Source organism: Planococcus citri, chromosome 2 (assembly GCF_950023065.1).
Source record: "Planococcus citri chromosome 2, ihPlaCitr1.1, whole genome shotgun sequence".
In the NCBI taxonomy this organism is placed as follows: Eukaryota; Metazoa; Arthropoda; class Insecta; order Hemiptera; family Pseudococcidae; genus Planococcus; species Planococcus citri.
This window is the reverse complement of record NC_088678.1, coordinates 46,188,721-46,215,393: the sequence shown is the minus strand read 5'-3', so window position 1 is coordinate 46,215,393 and position 26,673 is coordinate 46,188,721. Positions and strand designations below refer to the sequence as shown.

Here is a 26,673-nt window from a genome sequence, read left to right as displayed (position 1 = left end):
CATGAACTTTATTTGATATACATACAGATAAACTACAATGTTTTTGAAGTAAACTATAAGCATAAGTATCCAGCATGTAGTATTATTCACGTAGGTAGTACTTGCTTTTTGAGTAGTTTTCTCAGTGTATATAGTATTTACTTACCTACCAACCTACGAAGCATCTACCTACTCATAATCAAATGTCGGAAATAAAATTATCTTTATGAACAGCTACGATGCAGATTTCAATGTCGCTTCGAGTTCCCTAAAACGACGAAACTTGTCGCAGCAGAATTCAAATTCTATGACGAAGTTTACTCACAACAAAACTTATCTAATTCAAAACGACAAAGCTGGGTATTTTTTGCTGAGAAATAACTTAAGGACAAGAAATTAAGCTATAAAGTTTAAGCGGAATGCCTACGCGTTATTTATTTAATATTATTTAACGTAATGAATCTGCGACCGAAAGGAGCTGACTTGGAAAAATACTCAAGGAAATGCGTAGGCGTAGGTACTTTTGTAATTTATGTATATTTATCTACAGTCTGCTGTTGAAGATCCTGAGGTATTTTCATGTTGGTCAGAAAAATAGGTAGGTCTAAAGGCACATTATTATGATGAAAGATTTTTTTTTAATCGAAAATTGATGTGAATGGGACCCATTTCTTGAGATAACTTTGAGTCCAACGTAAAAATAAATCGATTACGAAATTTCTCAAAATGAACTTCAACGCCAATTTTCTATAATCTCTCTTCCAAACACGAACGAAATAAACTTCATTAAAAAAAGAAATATCTATTACAATTTATAAATACAATTTTGTACAATATTCTAGAAAATTTCGTATTTTTTTTCATTTATATTGCTTTGTAAATATAAAAATTATACTAAAATTATTCCTTAATCACATGTTCACTCTCATTTTTGATAAAACAATTAACAAACAACACGTTATAATAAATAAATTAAAGATATTTTGTTTGACATTTCATTTTATTTTCGTATTCAAATGCTCTATTAACAATAAAATAGAAATTCGACTTAGAGTACACGAGTAGGTACAAACGAGCTTTCTATATTTGGAATGCTTGCTAATTGAAAAAAAAAGAAAAAAAAATTAAACATAAGTAATTTAATCGCAAAAAACGGCGACGTTAAGAAAGAAAATTTTTATTTGCATTCGTAATAAACGCTGTAAAAAATATACAATTAGACACACGCAAAAAGAGAAAAAAAATAATGAAAATCAATCTGAACACTCATCAAGTAAAATAAATTAAGTAACCATCCCCTAAAGTTTAATTAAAATAACATTTAAATTATTAAATGTATCGTATTTTAATAACCGGGTTTCCATTCAATGAAGTTATTTTATTCTTTTTCTTCACACACAAATTTGAATATTTCAACGTACACGAAATTTTCCGACAGATTTTACTTTCAATTTCCAATAAGGACACTTTGGAAAATAATACGTTTCATAAAACGCGATATATACAACATATGGTAATTAAGACGACATCGACAAGACAAAAAAACATTTCTTTAAATGTTCAAAAATGCCTAATTTTATACACACAAAAAAGTTATCTTGGTTCGTATTTACATTAGAAAAAAATATAATGTATAATAAATCATTTACACAAAAGAACAATAACAACTCTAAATGAGTAAAAATTTAAAAAAAAGAAAGAAAAAGAAAAAACTACAACATTAAGTAACGACATGTTTTTTTCTACTTTGTTTTTTTTCTCTGTACACAGTGAGTATCATAAATTCGATCTCCGCTTTACTTTTTATTTTTTTTTTTCATTTTGGTATTTTAATAAACCCGAAATACACAAAATAATGTTTTTAGGTACTGGACGCAACACGTATAGCATCTACACCTTAACAAACAATATCACTTTTCAACGCTCGCTATTTTAATTACAAACCCTGTGCTAAATGGTAAACACGTTAAAAAATTTGTATATTTTGATGTCATTTCTTTACTCTTTTTTTCCACCAGTTGTTCTGTAGACAGATTTTCATACCCAAGTTTTTTTTTCATATGAAATAAAATAGGTAATTTTTTTCTCAACGAAAAAAACAAAACGCGTTATTCCACGACAACCAATTAATATACTTCACATAAAAATCACTCATCGAATCAACGTTTTAAAATAAAAAAGAAATATGGAAACAATGAAAGTAATAATAAATCATACTATCAAATAAATGATGAAAAAACTGGAGCTTAATATCTCTTTCGTTCGTTTGTTCTGTGTAAAAAAAACTCATAATTGTCTTTGTATTTGGAATATATACAATTTCGTACTAATGGCTTACAGAATAGCTCGATTGTTTTCTTCACACCTCGTTCATATTGTACTCCGTATTTAATAAAAATAACACTTAAACGTAATACTCGTAATAAAAATAATTAAATTTAATACTCAAAGTGAATAGTCTGGATCGCTGGCAGCGTCGTCTGATTCGTCGGATTTGTACGATTTTTTCTTTCTTTTATGGTGATGCTTCTTATGCCTATCAGACTTTTTACTTTTATGCGATCGATGACTGTGCGAATGCGAATGTCGAGACGATTCGGGCGGTGGTTTAGGCGGTACTATGGTTAATTTCGGTACCTTCGGAGTAACCTGGAATTTGGCGAGAAAAAAAATCAACATTAGTTACACGATTGTACAAACGATAAAAATGCTATTTGATGAGTGTTTTTGTTTGATTGGCTTACTTGAGAATGATTAGGAGTAAATGAATTATTCACACTAGAATTAGGAGTAGAAACATTGGTTTGGCCTGATGCGGGCGTACTATGAATAGAATTTAAGACTATGGTCGGTGTAAGCATTGTGGAAGAAGATGACGAGTTGTGATCGCCTTTCGCTGCTTTAGTCGGAGTCTGGCTAGAATCCGAAGCGTTAGGTCCCGAGTAAACGTTATTAACTTTGGATGTATTCTGCGATTTGGTGTTATCGTCATCATCGTCGTCTTCTCTATCCAACGAAATGATCAGCTGCTTGAACTGGTGGGGGAAAAAATGACAAATTATAGTATTGAAAAAATGATTTCGACCGACCGACCTTTTGTGGTAATTTACCTCTAAATATTCGGCGATCAGCTGTTGTCTAGATTTTTCGTCTAGAATATAGTCGTCGCTCGGTTTCGACTTCAATTTTTGCAGTGCAGCTTTTGGATTGAACTTGCTCACGTTCTTTTTATTCAACGATTTTTCGTACACTTTTGCAGATTCCGAAGGAGAGTATAATGCGATTTTTCTACATTAAAAATAAATTAATATTAATTCAAAATGACTCGATTCGATATCGACAGTGAATTGGAAAATACAAAATAAACGTACGAATCGGTAAATCCGTATAAAGTCTTCAAATGCTGTTTTAAAACCAATAACATCAAACATCCTTGAGATGCAATCATGCAATCTTGCAATACTGAGGTATCTTCGGGTAATCTTTTCAATAACGACTCTTCGTCTTCGTCGTCATCCTCATCGATAGCATTCGCTGCATGTTCCGGATCTTGTTTTAGATCAGGATTTGGAAGAAGAGCCTGTTCAAAATCGATTCGAGTTTTAGCTCAATCAATGCTATCGTAGTTTAACAATTGTGGAAATCAGTTTTCAAGTTTTCATACCTCTTTGAAGCTCTGTACTAAATTAGTTCCGGTAACGGAGATCATTATATTGATATGATGAATGATGAATAATGGTTCGTCCAAAACTTGGTATGGAAAGTACGCCACGTTATCAGCCAGGTACAACATTTGCGCCAAATTCGTTTTCTGAAAAATGTAAATAAATGATATAATTTTTCCACTATCGATCATTTTTTGAAATAGAAAATATTCCACCTGATTTAGCAAGTTAACCACACGATAAAATATAAATTTTAAAACGTAAAATCAAACCTCAAAATTCAAAAGTACCAAAACGTTACAGAAATCATTGTAGCAAATATCAAAAAAGACCTCGTTATCAGGAAAAATAACAAAAAAAAAAAAAAAAAAAAAAAAACAGAATAACTCAGTACCCTAAATTTAAGCTCAACGTGATTTACCTAGTGATAATCAGGCATAGAATCGAACTGAAATTTTGAAAATTTACAATACCTTTGACGAATTTGTTTGAGACAGAAATTACAAAGGTTTTCAATCTTCCCCCCCCCCCACCCACAAAAATACTCTTCTATCCCTACATTTTTGACCAGATCTCAATTTTCGAAAAAAATATATATATTCAGTGAAAAAAAGTTTTTATGGAACTATGTACCTAGACAACCAGCCAATTTCATTTTAATATCATGGCATATCAGGTCAAAAAACATGACGGGTTTTCACGCTGGTATTTTGAAAGCGGCGGACGTAAAAAAATAATCTAAAATAAATTTTCACGTCTCGATTTCAAAAATTCATGAAAAAAAACGAGATTTAGCGTCTTTAGATCACTACATAAAGATGAAATTTAGTTTTTTGATTTTCCCTTTCCTCCTATCTCCAAAATTAATATCTAGAAAGATGATTTTAACCTATGTAAAAATAATTCCAAAAATATGATTTCAAAGAAGTTTTCGCATAAAAACATACCACGGTTTCATCGAATTGTTTCAAAATCGACATCATCAAAGCTCGACGTTGCTGTTTGCTTCTCAATATCGAATACAAGAATCCATTCAGAGCGGATGGCAATTCGCCTTCTTTTTCCCTAAATCCTCTTGCTACTTCGGTTCCTTGGATAATTTTTTGTAGAGTGAATGACAATTTAATACCGTTTTGCGCTTTCATATGAATAAATCCGGGATATTTCTTTTCGATATCTTGTAACTGTTTATCGGCGCATACGCTTATACTCTTGTCTTCGTCGGTACTCATGCATATTAAATACGGTACGATCTGCGATTGAAAAATGCATTGGTTAAGAAACACGAGGCACATAAACGAACATTGGTTGGATGGGGGAATAAATGATATGTAAATTATGTACCTGCACAGGATGGACTAAACCTTGCGATAGAATTAATTGAATTACGCCCAAGGCAGCCTGCCGAACACTACTGCTAGGATGTAGAAATGATTCTAGCACATCTTTCAGGTACAACTGGATGATCGTACTCGCCATACCAGACGAAACGTCGTTCATTTCTTTTAGATTTTCCTTTTTGCATAATGTCGCCCCTGGAAACGAATTAATTTGTTAGAAAAATCGTAGCTCAATTCTTGAGATGTTTCTATTTCTACCAAATAAACGAATATGATAGAAATGAGCAGAGAATTATACTCACATTCTTCATCTTGCTTGATCATTCGTTTTTCTTCTTCTTGAAGGTAGACTTTGATGTTGTTCAATACCTTAAAATAAAAATAAATGAATAAAAATCACCGTAAAATATCTCAAATCGACTGAAAAACTTCTCATATCAGATAACTCACTTGTACTTTCATTGGAATAGGAGTATCTTCGCCTCTCAGGAGCAATTGGTAGTGAGCCATCAATTCGGGACCCAACATATACTCGTAGTGACGAATACACATCGAGCCAACCGATCGGAGGGCGAACAAACGAGATTCTTTATCGTCAATATGCATAAAATATGATAATGTGTCGAACACTTCGTTACAAATGTTATCCTGAGAACGAAAAAACAATGCAAAAACCATTAAAACTATTTTTTATCGACTAACGGCATGACGAAATAAATTAAAGAATCAAACTAACCGATAGTTTATCGCCTCGAACTTCTTTATCCTTAAAATCGAAAAATCTCAACATCAAACCAACGATATACATCGAACGACGGAAATCAACCCTGACAGCCGGATTATTCAGCACGTTGATGTTGCCTCCGTTATCCATCATCGTTTTAAGCTTTATCAACGGATCTAAAGTGGGAAAAAGATAGATCAATTTATAATCCTATTCGGTGATTAGCTGTAAACGACGGTTTTAAGATGACACTTACTGAAATATCTTAAAAAACAATCTCTAATCAGAGGAAAGTTACGAGTAACGTTATTTACAACTGATCCCAAACACGAGATACAGCTTAGAATGACCGTTTGGTCGTGTTGGAAAATTAATTTAACGGAGTCTTCTTCCAGCTGTGACAAGAACATTTCGCTGGCGTGCTCCAACATAGGAACTACAATTTCTAAAATACGTGCCACGCAACTGATGATTTGGTAATCGCCTTGGGTCTGTGGATTTGACAAAAAAACACACAAATTCAAAAATGAATAATTTAATAAGAAAATCAGGTTTGGTTAAAATACGAACTCAAGTAATGATCTCACCTGACACCGAAGACTGAGATAAGGTTGTAAAGTAATAGCATGTTCTACCAACAATTGCGGTCTAATTTTCGCGAACATATACAACGTGGTAACGCAAGCTACGAGACGCTGAGGTGCATTACCTCCACGACCATCCAACGTAATGATATTATCGATCAGACAATCGACGATCTGCTTGCACGCAGTGACCAGAATTTTTGGCGGCTCGGTCACTACTTTGGTCGAATCATCTTTATCTTCTTTCGGTTTAAACAAGCTAACTAGTAATTGTTCGAACCACTCTAATCCCATTTCTTTACAAGCCGACACGACATCGGTGATATGCATAACTTTTTGTTTTAACGCGTTGCTCCGCGAAGACTCCTTCACTGGCGTGAACCACATGTTTTGAAAGACTTCCATGACCAATTTTCTAATACCTTCTTCGTCGTTGACGCGTCTGATCATCTTGACGCAAATTTCCGGTATCTTTGAATACTCCGGATACTCGATGCAAATATCTTTCAGAATTTTGATGACACGTTTACGTACACTGACTCCGGTATCGAGTAATCGATTCGAAAGCATTTCGTAATAATTATCGATTAAACTAGGCTGATTCAGAACGAATTTGCCGACTAGATCGACAGCTGCTTCTCGAACCGAAGTTGAGTGATCGAGGAACGAATGAAATACACCCATTTGCATCTCTTTCAACGCCAAAACGCCCGGATCCGCTTCAACGATCATTGTGAGACATTTCATAGCTTTTGTACGAATACCGACAGACGTTTCCATCAACACTTTGATAATCTGTGAAGAAAAATTTCCCCAGTGAATACACAAGAATAAATGAATTAATCAAGATGAAAATTACTGAGTGTCTGATACTCACGTGTTTCAGAAACGTTTCGAAGCTCCTGGAAAATGGTCTTTTGGAGGCTAAATACCTCGATACTAATTCGGCGCTTTCGTAGTCGATATACGTATGCTGGATTTCCGTTTGCATCACTTTCGTAGAGGGAAAGTTATCACGGATTTCGAAAGGGTTGATTTTATTCAAATAAAACTGTTTCCGTAATTCAATTTTTTCGTCGATTATATTCTTAGTTTCTTTGATTTTCTCTTCGTCTTCCTCTTCCTCTTCGCTTTCGGTGTCTTCGTCTGAACTATCTGTAATTCGTAAATCGTTTTTATGTATTAGTACGATTAATCGGTATACCCATGACTCAATTATATCTAGTTCTATCGACACGATAAACAAAGAGAAAATATGAAAGCATAATTTACCTTTCCATCTCTTTTTGTTCTTTTTCTTGGGCGTCTTCGAATGTTTGGTTTTGTTGGTCGTAGGTGCATTTGCTTCGTTTAGAGCATCTTGGTACCATTGACAAATGTAAAAGTGCCTGGCATGAGCCAACGAATCTTCGTTATGACTTTTCACTGCTAAATAATCTAATAATACTCTTTGCAGAAACATAATCCTTTCTTCATCGCTTCCGATTTCCAGTTTATCGTACTAAACATTCAAAAACACATTATAGAAGTTGGCGAACACTTAATCGAAAAAAATATTGTAAAAAATACTCACATCGACTGGTTTATCGTCGTCTTTTAGTTCTTCAGCTCGAATATCTTTGATTATGGTATCAATGGTGGACAACTTCAAATTCGACGTTACTGAATCTTTACGAAGTCTGGCCGCAACGACACCTAAATAATCTAGAGATGCTACTCGCAGCGCCATTTCGGCCTTCGTGTTGACGAAATTCGTCACTAGGAGTTTACCGAGCACACTGAGCATTAATTCAGACACTGGCCATTCGGGTTTGTTCACTGTTGTCAGTAAATCTTGGATGAAATTTTCGAACAAAGGTCGATAATCGATTTCCTCTGACTTACTGCTACACTTCGATAAGAAAACTACTAAAAAATTCGACGCGCTGGTTTGAGCTGCTTTGAATTTACGCGATATTTCACTATCCGGATCCCACTATAAAGATGGGGAAAAAAATATGTAGTTATTTGAACAATGGCGGGAGAAAGGTACTAAAATCGTTAATTTACCGTTAATTTTCTACTAGCTGCGTTCTTTGGTAAAACAACCATACACTGGATCAGCTGCAATACTAACGCCGTTAATATTTGTATGTGTTCTTGCGAGCTCAACCTATACGATCTCAAGCTCTGTTTCGAATTCGGTAATCTCGCCATTGACGCCAAAATGTCGTCTAATAATAATTTTCTATGCTTTTCGTATTTCATAAATATCTGAAATCAATCAATAACGTGATTTAAAAAATGATGTCCATACATCAAACACCATTTTTTATTTTGAATAATGTGTAAATTATAACTCACCGAAGTGACCAATTTTAACGAAGTCAGCTGTAATTCGTTGATACCCTCAACGAAAAATGGTCCAACACCCATCGTAGACAAATGCAAAATAGAATTATCGGTAAGAGGTTGTATATTGAGTAATTCCGAAAGTAACGATATGATTTCCACCAGTTTCGTGTACAACGAGACGATGCTTTTTTCTCGAACGTCACGAGAATTGGATTTCTTTTTACGAGATCCGGTGTCTTTCTTTTTCTGTTTAGTGCGATAGACCGGATCGTAGACAGGATAAATGGTGTTATGAAGCTGATATTTGGTGAATAGGATGATTTTATCGATGACATCTTCCAGGTAGACTTTCTTATTCATGTTCGGCGAGGTGAGTACGTACAGGGATATCAGTGACGCGTCTACTGCTCTCATTATTCTTTCCATGGCTAATTCCATCCACAGTTTACGTTCAGATTCGTCATCGTTCTGTTTAAAAAATCATCAAGTATTAATTCAATGAATATTTTAACAAGAAATCAACATCATAAGATCAAATGGTTCTCAAATCCTAATTATTTGCCAATAATCTTACAAAAAATTAAAAACGTACAGAAAATTTCGAACAAAGTGCCATTAAGAATATATCCTATCTTTTCCGAAGACCTTTCGAAAAAATACTGATGATCCATAAACTATCATTAAACCGGTAGTAAAAGCGAGAGTAAAAAAATGAACTTAAATTGATGAAGTTGTGAAATAAAAATAGAAACTGAAATTCTTTAGAAACCTTATGAATGGGGCAAACGTTTTCAATCTCGATTTTAAAAATGTTTCATATCCGAAATAAGATTCCTCAGAAAATGAAAGATTTTTCGCACAGGATTCCTGTGATTTAATCTATATGCGACACGTGCAAGCGTATTGTATTATGTGCAACGTACTTCATCAGCTATGGGTGAAACTTTAATTCCAGATCTAATATTCTTCTCCAAGATACCCAACAATCGAATTAACTTATCACTTGGTATGGATTCCATGCAACCTAATGATTTGAGCTTAGCTGCTTCGCTACATAAATCTAGAAGTTGGTATTTTGGTAATAAAGTTTCTTCTGGTACCTCGTCGTCTGATTCTGTAACAAGAAAGCCAAAAATATTGAATGATATTTCCAGTAATTTTTAGTAATAATTTTAGACCGAATGATACTCACCAGCATCCAACGAAATATCCATGTCTTCAACGTGATCAAATACTCTATCCAAAGATTGATTGAATTTTTGGTACGGATTCGTTTCAGTTAACTCTTCTACGATTAATTTTTCCAAGACTGGTACTAATTTTCGTTCGATTTTTTTGAGCTTTGGCTTTGGCACATATTCTTCATCTGAAAATGAAACAATTATTACGCATCGTTCTACAATCATACATGCTTAAATATGAGAAAAAAATGATAACCTTTGATAGGAGTTTCGGGAATTCTAGAATTACGTTTTCGCTTCGAAGCTCTTTCGGTTGCCAACGAATTGAAATCACCTGCGAACAAAACGAATAATTCGGGATTAATTTTCCAAATTCGTGTTGAAATTAACTTTGGAAACTTCGAAGATAACGCAAATTCTACGTACTTTGCGCAGGGACGGAATCTAGCTGTGGAACAGAGCTAGACAATGGAGGCGTCATTGATAAATCACCCGAAATAATTGGTATATTGGAGGAAACATCGTTGGCCAGCAGATTATCGGTACCGCAGACCGACGATCCGATGGTACTTTCAAGCATATCGGCCGGATAGATTTCCTGCGAGTTCATGTGCGATTGGGCGGCAGCGTCGAGCTGAAGTTGCGATTCGATCTGCGACTGCAGCTGTTCGGAAATTTGGATGGGTTGATTGGTGGCTGGATCTATAATCGATGGTATCTTAACCATGTTACTATCTTGAGACCCGGAATACGGTTGGACCATGTTTGGTTGCATTAGCGATGAATTCAGATCACCAACATCCATCGATTGATCGGACATGTTTAAATTGATATCTTCTCCCATAAGGAATTTATCGACATTTGGTATCGAGTACATGCCGTTCTGTTGAGCAGTATTATCGGATGTAATGACGGAAGCACGTTGCATGAATCTATTGGGCGATTGAGCAGGTGTCGGCGAAGGAGTAGCAGCCGGAGTAGGTAACGAAGCCAACATGGGCGACGAATTTTGTACGATGGCCGGATACGGCGAATAATTACCGGACGTAGAAGCACCATCGGCGTTCGTATACGGAGGTTGACCGTCACCGGCTCCTCCGTGTATAACGTGCCTGGTATTCTGCGACGTTGATGGTATAAAATTATGTTGCTGGAACGACGAATTCACCACCGAATTGACAACGCTATCTTGATAATTCTGAGCAGCGTTACTCGCCGCTAATCGGGCCGACGATCGAGTAGACGGTGCCGATGGCGAATACGTATTGATCGAATTATTCACGTAATCGACCGAAGTCGTGCTGTTGTAATTACCCGTCGCAGAAGCGTTCGCCGGCGACGCCATTTTCGGCATGAAATTATTCGACGCCGAGACCACCGGACTGCCACTCGAAGAAGACGGTCCCATCGAAATTACGCTTTGCTGATGACCGAGTTGGCCCTGCTGCATATGATGCACTTGCTGCGAATGAAATTGTTGCTGCATTTGCATCTGTTGTTGAGATTGCGGCGACGCTTGTGATTGCTGCAGCATACTTTGCGGAGACTGCTGCTGTAACACGTGACGTGCTTGATTCTGATCTGATGGCTTGTTCTGATGATGATGCAAAGGCTGCTGGAAAGACTGACTCAGCGGTTGTTGCATACGCTGCTGCGGTTGTTGAAAATTTTGTTGCTTCTGCTGCTGCATTTGTTGTTGCAATAGAATTTGTTGCGGTTGCTGCGTTTGTCGCTGTTGATGGTGCCATCCCATGCGTTGAGATGCTGCAATAAAAAATCAAAATCAATTTAGTAGAAAAAAAATGCAATAGCGACATTTTTTGGGGAAACTCAAGAATAAAGATAATTTTTAACCAATATTTTTGTCATCAGCTTAAAAAGTGCGTTTCAATTTTGCAGTGCCTGTGTTTCTCCTCTCTCATCATAAAAATGTTTAAAAACGATCCGGAAAATTTTTAAAGAACGAGACAAGCTACCAGTAAAAAAATGTATACTACAATGATATATCTTTAGTATTGATGTACATCAAAATTTCCGTTCTGTATTATACATTTTGATTTTGTTTACAGATATTTCAAGGAGCTAATTCTACACCTAAAATTTCATTAACCGAATTTTTGGCCAATACAATTAAGACTAATTAAAAACAATTCATTCGAATTAAAACTCAATATGTACATACTTGAAGCATTTTTAAATACGGTTGGATTTCGTTGAACGATGGCCTTAAGTAACTCAGGCTGATACTGGTGGTCAATGAGTTGATCGGTACAAGCATAATGATCCTTGAGTTCACTGTATTGAAAAAAAGATCAAATTTATAGTCGTTACACTACTACTGATTACATTGAACAGGAAACCACAACATTGTGGCATTTTACTTACATATGATCGGATGTAGTTTGTGATAACGAATTAGCTAGTAGCGGGACAAGATTTTCATCTCGTAAATTTAATAGATTGTTAGCTTCTTCTGCCACTCGTGGATGAAATAATAATGATTTGTTACTAAGCGTATGTGGCAGTGGAGAAGGTAAGGGCATTTCTGGCAACACTACAATTAAAAACACAATTAATACATCGAACGTATGCAAAAGTAAACCACATCAGGTATCACTTACAGTCGGTTAGACTTGAAATACCAGCTAATGTTGTTATGGGTACAGTAGGAGTTTCGCCATTCATAGCCATTCTTTGTCGTCCATCATTACACGTGGATTTCAAGTCATGTTGCCTATCACTGCAATGAGAAAATGAAATTATCAATGAATAACACATAATGAGGAATTTCCGACATTAAAGTTTTCACAAAACGTATAAATTTTATCAATAACCAAACACTACCATTGTCACACCAGCTGTCTCTACGAGTATTTCAGTGACCAATGCAAATAGACTATTCGTAGGAAATTATCATTACTAAGCCTACAAGTGTGTCATTGAAAAATTATCTCAAAATGAATAAAAACACGCAGTGTGGTCATCGGTCATCTCAAGACGAATCATTATGAAACATATCAATTCTTGAAAAAAAAAATATGTGAATATAGATATCAAATATTTTCAAAACAGAACACATAATACAAGCAGAATGACCCATAGTATAGAAAAGGCACCGTTCACAAGTAACTGATAACAATTTTCGTTAATTCGCTAAAATTTCTCATTGATAAATTAATTTAGCACGGCATTTCGTAAAAATATAATTTTGCCTATGATGGATTTCAAAATAAATAAACAATATAAAATGAAAAATGATGGTTGAAAAAATGAACACAAGAGCGCATACGATCGATTTTCCTTATCATTCAAAGTTTGATGTTTGTAATTTGTATTTAAAAAATATAAAAAAGAATGACTTTCCCAGGCCTAAATCGTCATTAAATTGAATAATATTGCAATTAATAAAAGCATAAATAAAACATACATTTAACCCTTTATTCACTTCCTAGTTTAGTATTGTAAACGGAGCATTTGTTTATCTAAATGGTAACCCGTATTATAACCTCAGAGAGTTCTAAACAAGCTAAAATTCTTCGATTAAGCTATATTTTGGATTACTCTGGATTAAGAATGTCTATTGTGAACGTTCTGAATGCTAATATGAAGATACGTCTTTACAAATCGGAATTATGTCACTCGATACCGAGAGGCAGCTATGGTGATAATGGATAGCAATGAATCTACATCAATAAGACAAACATACATAAACTATAAGCAATTAATAAGAATAGTAATTACATATTTTGCATGGATCTATACATGAAGTACTGAACACTTTAAGTAAGAAAACCTAAACCATCAACAGTACTGCGTTCCATTGATTGACGTTATTTCGTGACTAGCCAATGTACACAGACACCATCATACATTTATGCTCCGTAAGATGATTTTCTTCGAGTTATACGACATCCACTCGAGCTACGCGAGAAAATAACAACGAAATTTATCATTCACAGCATTACTTATTTTACATTTACAACGACGCGCCAATCTTGAAAAGTTGTCATTAGAAAGTTAAATGCTAACTTGACAAAAGGAAAATTGAATTTAATCGCGATTTACACAAAAATTTGAGACATTTAATACGATAAGTAACAACGCGAATGAATAATTAATACAAATGTTACGATAATGAGGATTTAAAAAATCAAATTCAAAAAATTGAAACGCGATTAAATACAAACGAATATCTATTTATGCATTAAATACACTGTGACTCTAAAATACTGCAAAAAAGTCTGAAATTGTACGCGTTGTTGTATTTCGTTTTCGTTGTGTGGGTAGGTCAATGGTTCGAAATGTTTAAACCGACGCCATTAACGGTAACCGTAACCGGTAAAATAAGCTAGAGTTGCGTTATTTGATGCAATGTTGCCACTAGAATCAGTTAGATTCAAAATTTCTTTTTCGAGATTATTTTTGAGAAATTTATGATTCACCATTTTTTTTTGCTGAATCTTCCATTATCAGCGCAATCGCTGCACTTGTGATAATTTTTATTAAAATTTTCCCTTCAACTGGTTACATTCATTACCTCTAGTGATGATGTGGTCAGACCGGTTCAGCAGACATTAGACAAACGTAATACGAATACGAAAGTTACTTAATTGGTTTCTGTGATTTGTACAGTTACGTCTACTCTCGTAAGGTGTATTTGAAGTGAACAATTTCTGCTTCTGTTTTACTGTTTTCGTTCGCGGAGAAAGTAACTTTTGGGTTCTCAATTTTTTTAAATTTTGCCCAAAATTCTATAAAAATGGTTGGTCAAAGCAAGAAAGTATACGTTGTTGGTGTTGGAATGACCAAGGTATAGTAAAAATTTAATTTAATGTATTAAATATTCATGTCTGAACTCTATAAGGTGATTGGATTTGATGCTATGCTCTAACGCGAAGATTCTTTGAAAGAAGTATGAATGTCTGATGTCCTTTGTCGTATAACTAATACGTTCATGCTCACCTAGACCTATTACCGATACCAAGTAAAATCTAATTTACATTTAATGAAACACGATGCAACGAATTATAATGTCACTTTCGTTTTAATTTATGCTCGTGGTTGTATAAAAACTGAGCTTTCGTTTCGATTTCATCAGTAACTTTCTTCGTAAAATCAGTGGAGATAAGTAGAAGGTATCCTTAAAGGCTAGAGAATTTTTATTTGCTGTTTACGTTTTTCCTTCGCTTATGTGGAAATGGAGACCAATATGAAAAATCACGATTTCCATTTGCTATACAATGCAAAGTACCTATGGTACGTATTCGTTAGGAATGAATTTCATATCCAACGTCTACCTATTTAGTTGTAAATCAAATTAGGACAGAACAGATTTATCTCATACTTGTAATTCGGAATAAGGAAATAATCATCAACAAAAGATCAGATTACCCCTTCTGAAATATACCGTTATTTAATTTTATTCGTAGTTGTAGTAAACAAATTAACGAAAAAATAAATCCCCGTCACTGTTCTTATCTCTTGTTGATAGCGTAGGTTTTTGTTCCAACACGAAAACATTATTCTTGTTAATTTCTGAATGATTTCTACCGCTGTGCTTAATTTGTTTATCGAAGATTCTAAGAAAAGATTTATACTTTTGTTCTAGTTTGAGAAACCGGGTCGCAGAGATGATTTCGATTACCCGGATATGGTCCATGAAGCGGTCACAAAAGCTTTAAAAGATTGCAATCTGACTTATAATCACATCAATCAAGCTACCGTTGGATACGTTTACGGTGAATAAAAAAAATAAGAGTAAACCGCAGTTATAAATTACTGTGTATTTTACGAATCTATTTTTTGCTCTGAAATACCTAGGTGATTCAACATGCGGACAACGTGCCTTGTATGGGCTAGGGATGACTGGTATCCCGATATTCAATGTTCATAATAATTGTTCCACCGGATCTTCAGCTTTACTCCTTGCAAAGCAAATTGTAGATTCTGGAAATGCCGAATGTGTCTTAGCTGTTGGTTTCGAAAAAATGGAAAGAGGCTCATTAACGTCAAAAGTAGGTTTTGAAATATGATTTGAATTTGAAACCAGGAAAAGAGACATTTTCTTACCTCGAATTAATTTTTTTCAAATAGTATCTCGATCGAACCATCCCATTAGATAAACATGTTGAAACAATGGCCGAAGTTGCCGGCCTCGATGGTGCTCCAATAGCTGCTCAACTTTTCAGCAAAGCAGGAGAAGAACATATGAAAAAGTACGGCACTACCGCCGAACAATTGGCTAAAATTGCATACAAGAATCACAAACATTCCATTAATAATCCGTAAGTTTTAATTAATGGCATACCATCGTTTCTAAAACTGAAATTCCATCTCTTACCTGCATATATTTCGTTTTCATCAGGTATTCGCAGTTTCAAGAAGAGTATTCCTTAGAGCAAATTCTCAACGCGCCCAAAGTATCAGGACCCTTAACCAAATTACAATGTTGCCCGACTTCGGATGGAGCTGCAGCTGCTATTTTAGCTTCGGAAGATTTCGTGCTACGAAATAATTTGCAAAAAAATGCCGTTGAAATTTTGGGCATAGAAATGACGACTGATTTACCATCTACGTTTTCTGAGAAAAGTGTCCTCAAAGTTGTAAGTTGAAATTCTATTTGGTCACAATACTACACCGTATTATTTTTATTCGCGTTTTACTGTATGTGATTCGTAAATATTCAAGGTTGGTTACGATATGACGAGACTAGCAGCTGAAAGATTATTCGCCAAAGCGGCTCGAAAACCAACTGACGTTGATGTGGTCGAACTTCACGATTGTTTTTCTGCCAATGAACTAATTACTTACGAAGCTTTGGGATTATGTAATCCAGGAGAAGCTGGCTTATTGGTTGATTCGAATCGTAATACGTACGGTGGTAAATATGTTATCAATCCGAGCGGTGGGTTGATCTCTAAAGGGCATCCATTAGGAGCTACTGGTATGTGTTTACTGTTCAACGTATTTTATTTTAACGCGAGAATAAAGTATTAAAAAGAATTATTTTTTTAGGATTGGCTCAATGTGCTGAATTATGCTGGCAATTACGAGGTGAAGCTGGAAAACGACAAGTTTCCAATGCTCGATTAGCCTTACAACATAATATTGGATTGGGAGGAGCTGTGGTTGTAGCGTTGTATCAACATGGTTTTCCTTACACTTTAGATCAGTTAGTATTAAAATTAGGTACTAAATATTTATGGGACATTTGAAGTTTGTTCATTCAAAATTTTAACCTTACTTTTTTTTTTTTTTTTTTTTTACAATGGTGATGATTTTTTGGTCACAAAGTTCCGCGATTGTAATGTGAAAATCAAATTTTTTGGAAATTCCATTAGAAACCTCTCGAAATACAATGGAAATAATATTTTTGGAAAGTGTGCATCAAAAACCACCCAAAATGAGAATTTCAGAACCCCTAATTGACGTTTAATTTTTTGGCAATTTTTTAATGATTTAAAAACGGTCAATTTCATCCAAGAAATCAATCATTCTTCAAAATCCCGGTCAGTCAGTTCGAATACAATTTTTATTTGTAATTTTCAAGTCTTTCGAAGAAGTTGGACGCCACAGGAGAGAATTAAGGTCTGACTGTATGTTCTATACGTACCTAATAGCCCAGAATAATAAAAATTATATGTATTTAAGGAGTTTGATATTCAATAAATGTCTAATTTTTCAACATTGCTATCAAAAGAAAAAAAAATCTGCTGAAAAATGACAACTTTGGCGGCTAGGATTTTTACGAGGTGGCAAGAGGGGTCAAAAGCTTTTCCCAAATTTGATTTTCATTCAATTTGAAACTAACTAGACAAATCATGGTTCTTGAGCGTTTTATATGAGGACATTTCGATGAACTAACTGATAATGGACCTGTTCATAGGATGATTCTATCCAAAGTACATAATAATTAAAAACCCTATGTTATTACAGAAACGTTAAGCTGAACCCGGTCAATGCGGTAGCTGATGATCCGAATGTTTTCAAAGTGGGCCCATTATTTAAAATTCTTGAAGAAGCTATGCACGATGATAAAGACAATCTGATCGCTTCTGTTCGCGGTATTTACTGCTTCAAAGTGAAAAATGCCGAAGGCAAACAAGGCATGTGGATCATAAACGCGAAAACTGGTAAAGGATCGGTCACCTATAATGGAAAAGGTATTAAAATTTTTCATTTGCTGTTCAATTTCATATGTTTTTCATATTCAAACAAAAACCATCCGATTCTAAATTTTTGTTTTTTTCCTCGACAGAAAAAGCCGATGTCACTTTTGCCATGAACGATGAAGACGTCTTCGACTTGATTTCCGGTAAATTGAATCCGCAACAAGCGTTTTTCCAAGGAAAAATTAAAATTCAAGGAAACATGGGTCTAGCTTTAAAACTGACTGAATTACAGAAAAAAGCTCATAATAAAATAGAAGCTTTAAAATCTAAATTATAAACGGTGGCGCAGTGCAATTTTTTTTAGGGTTTTGGTTTAGGTGTTGTTTTTATAATATGATCTACGTATTCGTAATTGAAATTATTAAAATTAATTTTCATTCACGCCGAATCCTAGTGAAATAGTTTTGATTACTTTTGTGTACTTTTTTATTATTGATTTTTTTCCCCCATTTAAGTTTCACGTACCGGTACCTATGCTTTTATATTCATATTTTAGTATTCTAAGAATAAATTTGTGTGAGTTGATGGGTTAATTTTATAGGCAAAATAAGGATATAATAATATTTCATGTTGTTTGTTTAGATGTATTTATTTATTCATTATTTTTTACCATTTTCATTACCTATTTTGTTGTTATTATTTGTTATTGGATGTATTACGCGTACGATATGTGATAATAAATTAATTTGTAATCGAGAAAAAAAGTGAATTTTTCATCGTTATTTTTCACAATGCCTGTAACGAAACGTCTAAATTTATTCAAATCCGATCATCGTATTTGATGATAATTATTTTCAGAAATTTCGCGAAGGAAGCAATTTTTTATACATTACAAAGAAAATACTTTGTTGAATCTATAAATCGATTTTTTATTCGACCTTGAATAACATCACTTTGAGGAAAAATTCGTTCAAGAAGCATCGATTCTTTTACAATAGGAATTTTGCAGAATTTCATTTTTAAAAAGATTATATTTACGTTTTGTTTACTCGTATTAAATAAATACAAATATTATAAGTAGTGAAAAACGAATATTTTCATCTTGCAATCATCGAGAAAAGTTCCTTATTTAAAATTCTAATTTCTGCGAACTACATTTCAGCCCTAAAAACTCGAATGGGTTTGCTTTTTGCAAAAAAAGAAGCTTATCACGTGACGATAAATGTGTAATACATATATTAAATTGTTGCGACGGACGCGAATGAACATCTTGTTATACTCGTTGAGGTTGTCAAAACTCGCCTCTCGCACGAGTTTTCCCTTATTCTGAAAACTTTTAATTGAATTGTCATTTTATTTTCCTTATACTTGATCAAAATATCCACCAAACGTACATTTAGTCATTGTAAACACATCAACTTTATTTACGTGGGAGGACTGAGTGAGAAAAAAAAACGAATAAATTATCATAAATTAAAAACTAGAATAAAATTCACTCCGGTTTTCTAAAATGACCTTATGTTATGTGTTCTTCTTGAGAATAAAACTTCTTATTTACCTAATGAGATTTTAATTTTATCTCCGAAGCAGAAAATCGTACTTACATGGAATAGGAGGAGGTATAATATTTTTTAAATTACACCGAATTTTATTTTTTTATTTTCCTGCGTTTGAACTTTCTCATTCAACGTAAATATTGAAGTTCTTTATTTGTGGCAGTAACTGAAGATAGCAGCACTATTTTCAGTAAAGTTGAAAGTTTCGACAGTCAGCTTGACGATTGAAGTTTGCTTTTGTGACGTAAATGGCGAAGTACAATGGGAGGAATTCTATGCCGTGTTTATTACAATTGAAAATATTTCAATGAAAAAAAAAACATTGTTTTTTCACCAGCGTGAATGGAGATTTATTCTTAATTTTTTTTTTACGTTTTGCTTTCGAGGTAAATTTTTCTAAATAGAATAAAAGAGTATTCTGCAATAAAGGATTACCCATTCTGGTTTTTTGAACCAATTGTTTTGAGGCTTCTACAATAGAACAATAAGCTATGGTTGTAAATTCATTTGAACGTCAAGTGGTTTTTTTCTTTTTTTTAAATCTGATTGCGTAAATATCTCTTAATTACATTTGAAAATGTTTTAAGAAATAATTTAAAATAAGAATAGGTACCTAGCTTTTTTTTCATTTAGAAAAAAAAATTAATTAAAAAAATTAATTCGGTCTTTACACATAACACATAATAGGATAGAAAATTTACTAGGTAGTAAACTATTCGTAAGTACCTACCTTGGTACCTACATTTGCTTTTAGAGTAAATTGAGATGAAAATCTCAATATTGTTCAATTACTTCTGCGAAAATGTTCATAGAATGTAGTAGATAATATCGTTATAAATTGAACCAAATATAAAAGTGAGAAAAAAAGCAATAATAATACGCAAATGATAAATCATTATAAACTTCTATCGCACCACCTAAGTTGGCTTAAGTATAGGAGTAGACTCCAAAGCTGAACCTACTTTACCATAATCGGATTGGCGAAAGAAGAAAATCAGGATTTAAGTAGGTGAAAAATGAAAATTTGTAAAGCGTGGGAATGAAATGGCGAAAAATCAATTTTACGTATATTACTACTATACTTTGTTACATTGACTTTCGTTTCATTTGTTCGTTTGAAATGGAAGGAAAAACACTCGAACAAAATATCAATTGCAGTGATGATAAAAAAAAAAATACCTCAACGATACGACAATGTTCAAGGGGGGGATTTTTCCTCGCTAGATTACACGATTACCAAACACGACGGTAAGTCGCGCACCTTTCGTACAAGTTGTTGTCGTCAGAAGACACGGGTATAATTAAATTTTGCCATATAAATTAGCCGGATATACATCGATAAAAACGAAAACGTCTTGAAAAAGTAAAGAATTTCAAAAATTTATTAAATAAGTTTCTTTAGAATTCCAACTTAAGCTTTTGTTGGAAAAAAGTTTTCTACAAGTAAAGAATGCTATACCGAAATTATTTCCAACTTAGGTTCTAATAAAAAGCTGACATCTTTACTGCCGCATGCTTTACACCTCGACACTAAATTAAGTATTATGTGTTGAACGCTAATTCGACGTAGAAATGGAAAAGTCTGTAAGTTTTGGTGAAAATTTCATACTTTTTGATAACTCACTTTTGTTTATACTTGTCTACTATCCGGATAGAACGCAACTTTTGTAATTACGTCGTATACTTTCGGGTATAAAAACACAAACATTAGATTTTCCTGTTAAGTAGATACCTAGCTAGGTAGAAGTACCTATACCTGCTGAAATGACGACACTCTGCAGCAAGCGTAAACAAAAGTTGAATCCTTTAAACGTATAAAATGTTGGAACTTTTCCCGTGAAATATGAAAACGTGTAATTGACGTACCTTACCTACCTGAGTAAGTATAGAAGATTCAATTGCATTTTTTTTTGTATTTTCTACATAAATGAGATCGCTTATGTAATGTAGGTACATAAAACAGTGAATAATGCCATTAGAATTTTTTTCAATTTAATTCACCTGTAAAAAGTTAAATTCTAATCCTGACTAATTGTTGTCAAGGGTGTGCTTCGTTTATAACTGGTAGGTATTTTAAACTCATTAATGAAACACCTACGCATACGTAGGTATTTACCACCAACTTAATAAACGCACAAAACAGAAACATCCATTTTCAAACAGGAATTCTCTTCCATGAACATGTTTCGCTCAACACTTCTCGGAATAGTTGTAGAGATTTATTTACTGGAATTAGTGAAATCTCTCGTTGCTGTTTGCATTGAATTGAGTCTCTTTAAAACTATGCCTTTCTCTAAGATGATGCACTGTGTAGGTATACTTGGTTTGCTGTTTGGAAACTTAATTCTTTTCTAGAAAGATCTCAGGTATTCACTTTATCATTCATGAGCAGTTGAGCACATACAAAATTTTTTTTAAATCCTAAATTGAGAATTTTTGGATGAGCCAGTTGGACTCCTGGGGTACAAAAATTGTCTTTTTCTATCAGAAATTCTAACAAAAAAAAAATGAACTACTTAGGTAGGTAACTCAAATTAATTTTGAGATCTTATTTTTATAAAGGCGGATGGTGGAAAAATGGTTTCTTCATTGCAATTTTTTCAAAAATTCAAATAACGATTTTTAACTTTTATACCCATGATGAAAAGTTGAGTTTTCATTTTAAAGATCAAAATTAAGCTTTTCGAACTAAAATTACCGATTTCAATTTTCCATTTTCTCTTTAAACCACCGCAAACAATTTTGTTTCAAGTTCCACCACTCTTGAGATATTAGTCTTCAAAATGTGGCAGTTTTGTATGAAATTGCGAATACATGAATAAGAGGCCTACCCCCTCTCATAACTTCCTTTGAGGGTTAGGATGAAAATGATGGTGGTTACTTCACTAGACCATCAAAGCGAGGTCGTAAAAAAATTTGAGCAGAAACGCATCATTAACATAACGCCTTTTAGTTACCAACGTATTATGCAACTATACAGACGATATGTTAATAAAATTGCCTACTCGATTCGCCGTAAATACGAGTACGTCATTCGATTGAAAATTCGAGTTCTAAGATATCTAATTAGACTATATTTCGTAGCGATTTGCCTGCTAGATTCAAGTCACGTAAAATATAAACTTGAGTGTTCGGTCAATCGTAATAATACAAAGTATAATCGAATACAGTAAATCAATGGAACTCATCCAACACTGTTTTTTTACATAAAACTGGAATTTTAATCAGAAATTATTGGTAAAAAAAAATTGATGGGTAATATGCATATAAAGTAGGTATGCGATCTTACTACTTACCTACCCATTAATTTACCAATGTGCCTATTGAACGAATCTCTTGAAATAGCAATAGAAAAGATTTTCGTCTACTTACCTATGATTCCATGTTTATTGACTTCGATTACCTACACCTATGATTCGGTACCTATTTCACGTAGGTATTTAAAGGTTGAAAAACTCACAACAACTCTTCAAAACAATGCTTTTATTATAATATACTTACATTAGGTACATATAATAAAACTAAAATTAGTCCTAAAGCATTCTTAAAAAGAAAAAATTATATTTAGTTATACCAGAATTTTTTTTGAATTAGAATACATGATACAAAAGCCAAAACTATTGATGATATTTTGCACATTGGCAAAGCCATTCAATTTGTTGACAAACTCGAGAAATAAATTAATATTTTATGTACTCTATTGTCGATTGGAAGACATCATTTATTGTCTGTATTAGGTAAATGTATTGTCTAAAATTAAAATGAAATAAAAGTTTCTTTCAGTCTATTCCGCATGAAAGAAAATTTTTATTCTTAAACAAACAAAAACAAAAACAAAAAAACAAAGTAATCCCTGAAATAATTTATATATAGGGTTAATAAGTTAGTAATTATAATATGTTTTAAAAGCAACACACTAAACAGGAATTTCAGTCTTACATTTACGAGTATATTATTAAACTAACAGAAAGTTAAAAAAAAAAAAAAAAAAAAAAGATTTGCATAATTTTGTATTATTGAAACAGGGATTACTCTCACAACCGGGATACACAGGTATGAAATTTCCTCTTGAAAAACTTGTTTATTATGCTTTTCTCAAAAATAAATGCTTCAAAAAAATTTTCCTAACGTAAGAAATTCTATTAAATTATAACATAACAAAATATAAATAAAAATTGATCCTTCATTGTTTATGTTTTTTTTTTTTTTTTTTTTTTTTTCAATAGGTACGGTATAATATAAAAGAAAAATAAAGAGATGATTTAAAAAAAAAAAATTAAAAATACATATTTAATATGCAATAAATATTTATGTAAAATGATTTCATTTCTACACATCTCGACTCTCTGGTACGTTCTTAGAAGTATTGTCGATAGAGAAATTTGAATTTGAATTAGACATCTTACGTATAATAGGTAACTAAATTAAAGATGTGAGCTTTGCACGCTGTAACCCACCATTCTTTTGCATTATCGATTTAAATTCAAAGAAACAAAACAAAATTTTGACGTCAATTCTTAAGTAAGTAGATAGTACATACAGCTGTAAAAGATACAGTACAAGTATGAATTTCCATTAAACAGGAGTGCACACAGGAAAAGCAACTATCACAGCCTCTAGATACTGATAGAAAAAATAAAACTGATATGTATGAAAGATATGAGATTCCTTTTTTTTCCTTTATTCAAAACTAAATGTTGCTATACGTTCGTTTTCGAAGCTTTTAAATTCATTCAGTAACGAGATATGGTACACATTTGCCAAAGAAAGATATTTTATAGGTTTGCTTTTACGTTTGGAATTTCCAAAACACTTGAGATAAGCGTAATGTAAAAAAATTTGTCATGAAAAGTACCTATAATACATTTTTTTTAATACAGAATTTCTGAATTTGATCCAATAACTTATTCCCAAACACATTTTGTGATTTGAAGAACATAACTCATATATTTGCGCACACTTCCTGCTTTGATGATTTTCTTACACGTTTCTGAATGATATCAAAGCTTTTTTTTTTTTTTCATTACAAACTGTAATAAGTTCTTCAAGGAAAGCCTGAAATAGTTCATATGAGAAAATTTATTTGGTAAAGAGAATTGAAAGTTTTATAACTCAATTTGTGACGATAATATACGCCTGGGAGAACCCTACGAAGGTATATAGACTATCTGTATTTCTATCAGTCAAATATTGTCGCCGAATACAGGGTGTTCCCTAACTACCCACCTACCTACATAAAGTTTCTTCGAATGTTAGACGAAGCAATCTCAATAACATTCGTGTATGGTTGTTTCTCTACTCAAGAAGTACTCGTTTCATGATTGCAAAAGCGACCATGTTTGATCCGAAAATCCCTTTCGTTTTATTCAAAATCTTCTTGCACATTTTTCTAAAAAAAAAAAAAAAAAAAAAAAAAATGAAAAAAACTTTGTTTTGAATATTGATAAATAAATTGGAGAAATTCGAGGGCATTTTCCTTCAAAATTGCAGGTTTGACTCGTCGTTTACTTTGATAAATATTTTTCATAAAATGTTTCGAAGGCAAATTAAGAGGTCAAGTCGAGAGGATGAAAAATTGAAACTCCGTTTTTAAAACTCTAAAAACCAGAAAAGATACAATTTTACTTCTCGACGAGTTAAAATACACGTTTTTTAGGATTCGAGGTTAATTTCCACTTTGGTTTGCAAATAAGTAGGTAATGCTGACTGGATCACATTGTAGAAAAAAAAGATTAGTACCTGCCATCTAATAATAATTTAGATTGTCTGATTCTCAAAAAAAGCAAGATTTGTTTTCTGACAAGGAAACGACTCGAAACTCCAACACTCTTCTCCCTGAAACTTGTTTATCCCCTTCCCCCCACCAAATAACACACAAATGCTACTCAGATCACTCAATCAACGCGTCGAAATACGATAGATATTTAAAGAACACCCTGTAGCATAGCTATGTAGTAGTTAGGTACATATTGTATCCGAAATAGAACGTGTTTTTTCGCTGTTCAATGGAAATTCGATTAGAAAAGAAGCACTTTGGTGAAAAATAAGTTACAGCTAGGTATATCGACAGTTTCGTTTCGACTTTAGGTAATGCGAAGCGAATACCAAATTGGAAACAAAATTAAAATAAATTGATAAACCACTGAGAAGGAAGGGAGGAAAGTAAACGTTCAGAACAAAACCACGATGAATTCATAAATAATTAACTAATTACGGGTGTTCGGGTGGTCCGTTTATCGTTTCCATTCCCCCGAAGCCCACCTGCGAGGGATATCATCCAACAGCATCTGAAAATAATTAGGCATCGACAATTAATTTACGAGCTTTAAAAAGAATTTATGTACGTTTACTATCTCACAGTCTCTCTCGTCGTTCTCTTTCTTTCTCATGCTTAGGATCAGTTGGCTTTCTAAAATTTATTAAGTTCATCCTTTCATCGTGCATCGTATATAATCGAAGCATCTTAAAGCGATTTCACGGTTGACGGTTGCGCTTATAATTTATTTTTCTTTTCAACTTGAAAATTCGCACGCTGTTCAACTTTTCATTTGACTACTCTTCCGTAAAATGCCACTTTCAAGTTGTCATTAATTTTTAACCGTAGTTCGCGTAAATTGAGCCATCCTGTTGTATCCACATCGGAAAACTCTATAGATTTTCAACGACGAAGATACAACGACGTATCTCGTATCTGCGAGAAATATCTTCTTCTTACGTGGTAGTAATCGATTACCTACCAGTTCTCAAACACACCAGATGGCTCAATTTTTCACTTACAAATTTTTAATAGTCAGTTGACAAATTTATATCAGATGGGTAAGCAATAAATGTAGGTACCTACATCCATGACATTTCTAAACAATATACCTATACATACTTGTATTATCCAACACTCTATCTATAGCCATCACTCAATTTTACCAACAATACAGGAAGTATTTTATCCATCAAGGTAGGTAATTATCAATTCATCCTATTTTAGCAAAAGCGTTTAAAAAAAAGCTGACGATAGCTGCAACGTTTTTACTTTCATTGCTTGTAAATGAAATACACTCGGTTGAATTTCAATACCATACTTTCGAGCGCTATTTTTATTACGAGTAGATGGGTTGACTTGAAAAGGGTACATAAAAAAAACACCCACATCGTATTGTTAACTCTAGTCATTGGTATGAAAAATTAGTATATGTTTTTTTGTT

The 26,673-nt window shown here is 33.4% G+C and overlaps 3 protein-coding genes across 5 annotated transcripts in view; 1 reads left to right on the top strand and 2 right to left on the bottom strand.

Annotated features, from left to right (window-relative positions):
• Positions 1-765: 765 nt before the first annotated feature.
• Positions 766-14,000, bottom strand: Nipped-B (Nipped-B cohesin loading factor). The gene is made up of 25 exons (XM_065350743.1): positions 13,549-14,000; positions 12,429-12,547; positions 12,193-12,361; positions 11,990-12,102; positions 10,234-11,571; positions 10,064-10,141; positions 9,819-9,992; positions 9,550-9,740; positions 8,636-9,094; positions 8,342-8,545; positions 7,866-8,267; positions 7,565-7,793; positions 7,170-7,447; positions 6,296-7,087; positions 5,965-6,199; positions 5,721-5,884; positions 5,435-5,632; positions 5,287-5,353; positions 4,989-5,179; positions 4,592-4,897; positions 3,644-3,790; positions 3,351-3,559; positions 3,090-3,267; positions 2,724-3,014; positions 766-2,628 (listed from the first exon to the last, which is right to left on the bottom strand). The coding sequence occupies exons 1-25, from the start codon at positions 13,569-13,571 to the stop codon at positions 2,425-2,427; spliced, it is 6,759 nt and encodes a 2,252-aa protein (XP_065206815.1). The 5' UTR covers positions 13,572-14,000; the 3' UTR covers positions 766-2,424.
• Positions 14,001-14,308: 308 nt separating this feature from the next.
• ScpX (Sterol carrier protein X-related thiolase) lies at positions 14,309-18,682 on the top strand. Its single transcript, XM_065350744.1, has 9 exons — positions 14,309-14,617; positions 15,416-15,545; positions 15,628-15,821; positions 15,901-16,091; positions 16,172-16,409; positions 16,495-16,750; positions 16,822-16,978; positions 17,743-17,969; positions 18,065-18,682. Exons 1-9 carry the CDS (start codon positions 14,567-14,569, stop codon positions 18,253-18,255), a joined length of 1,635 nt encoding a protein of 544 aa, XP_065206816.1. The 5' UTR covers positions 14,309-14,566; the 3' UTR covers positions 18,256-18,682.
• A 4,260-nt stretch (positions 18,683-22,942) lies between these two features.
• The window catches only part of LOC135836117 (uncharacterized), a 49,996-nt gene continuing 46,265 nt past the window's right edge, over positions 22,943-26,673 (bottom strand). For 2 of the 3 annotated variants that reach the window (XM_065350741.1, XM_065350740.1), the window contains exon 4: positions 23,661-25,761. In XM_065350741.1, coding sequence (XP_065206813.1) covers positions 25,708-25,761 — 54 coding nt within the window. In that variant the 3' untranslated portion in view covers positions 23,661-25,707. Of the gene's footprint in view, positions 25,762-26,673 lie in introns of all 3 variants that reach the window. The other variant, XM_065350742.1, reaches the window with a different exon arrangement.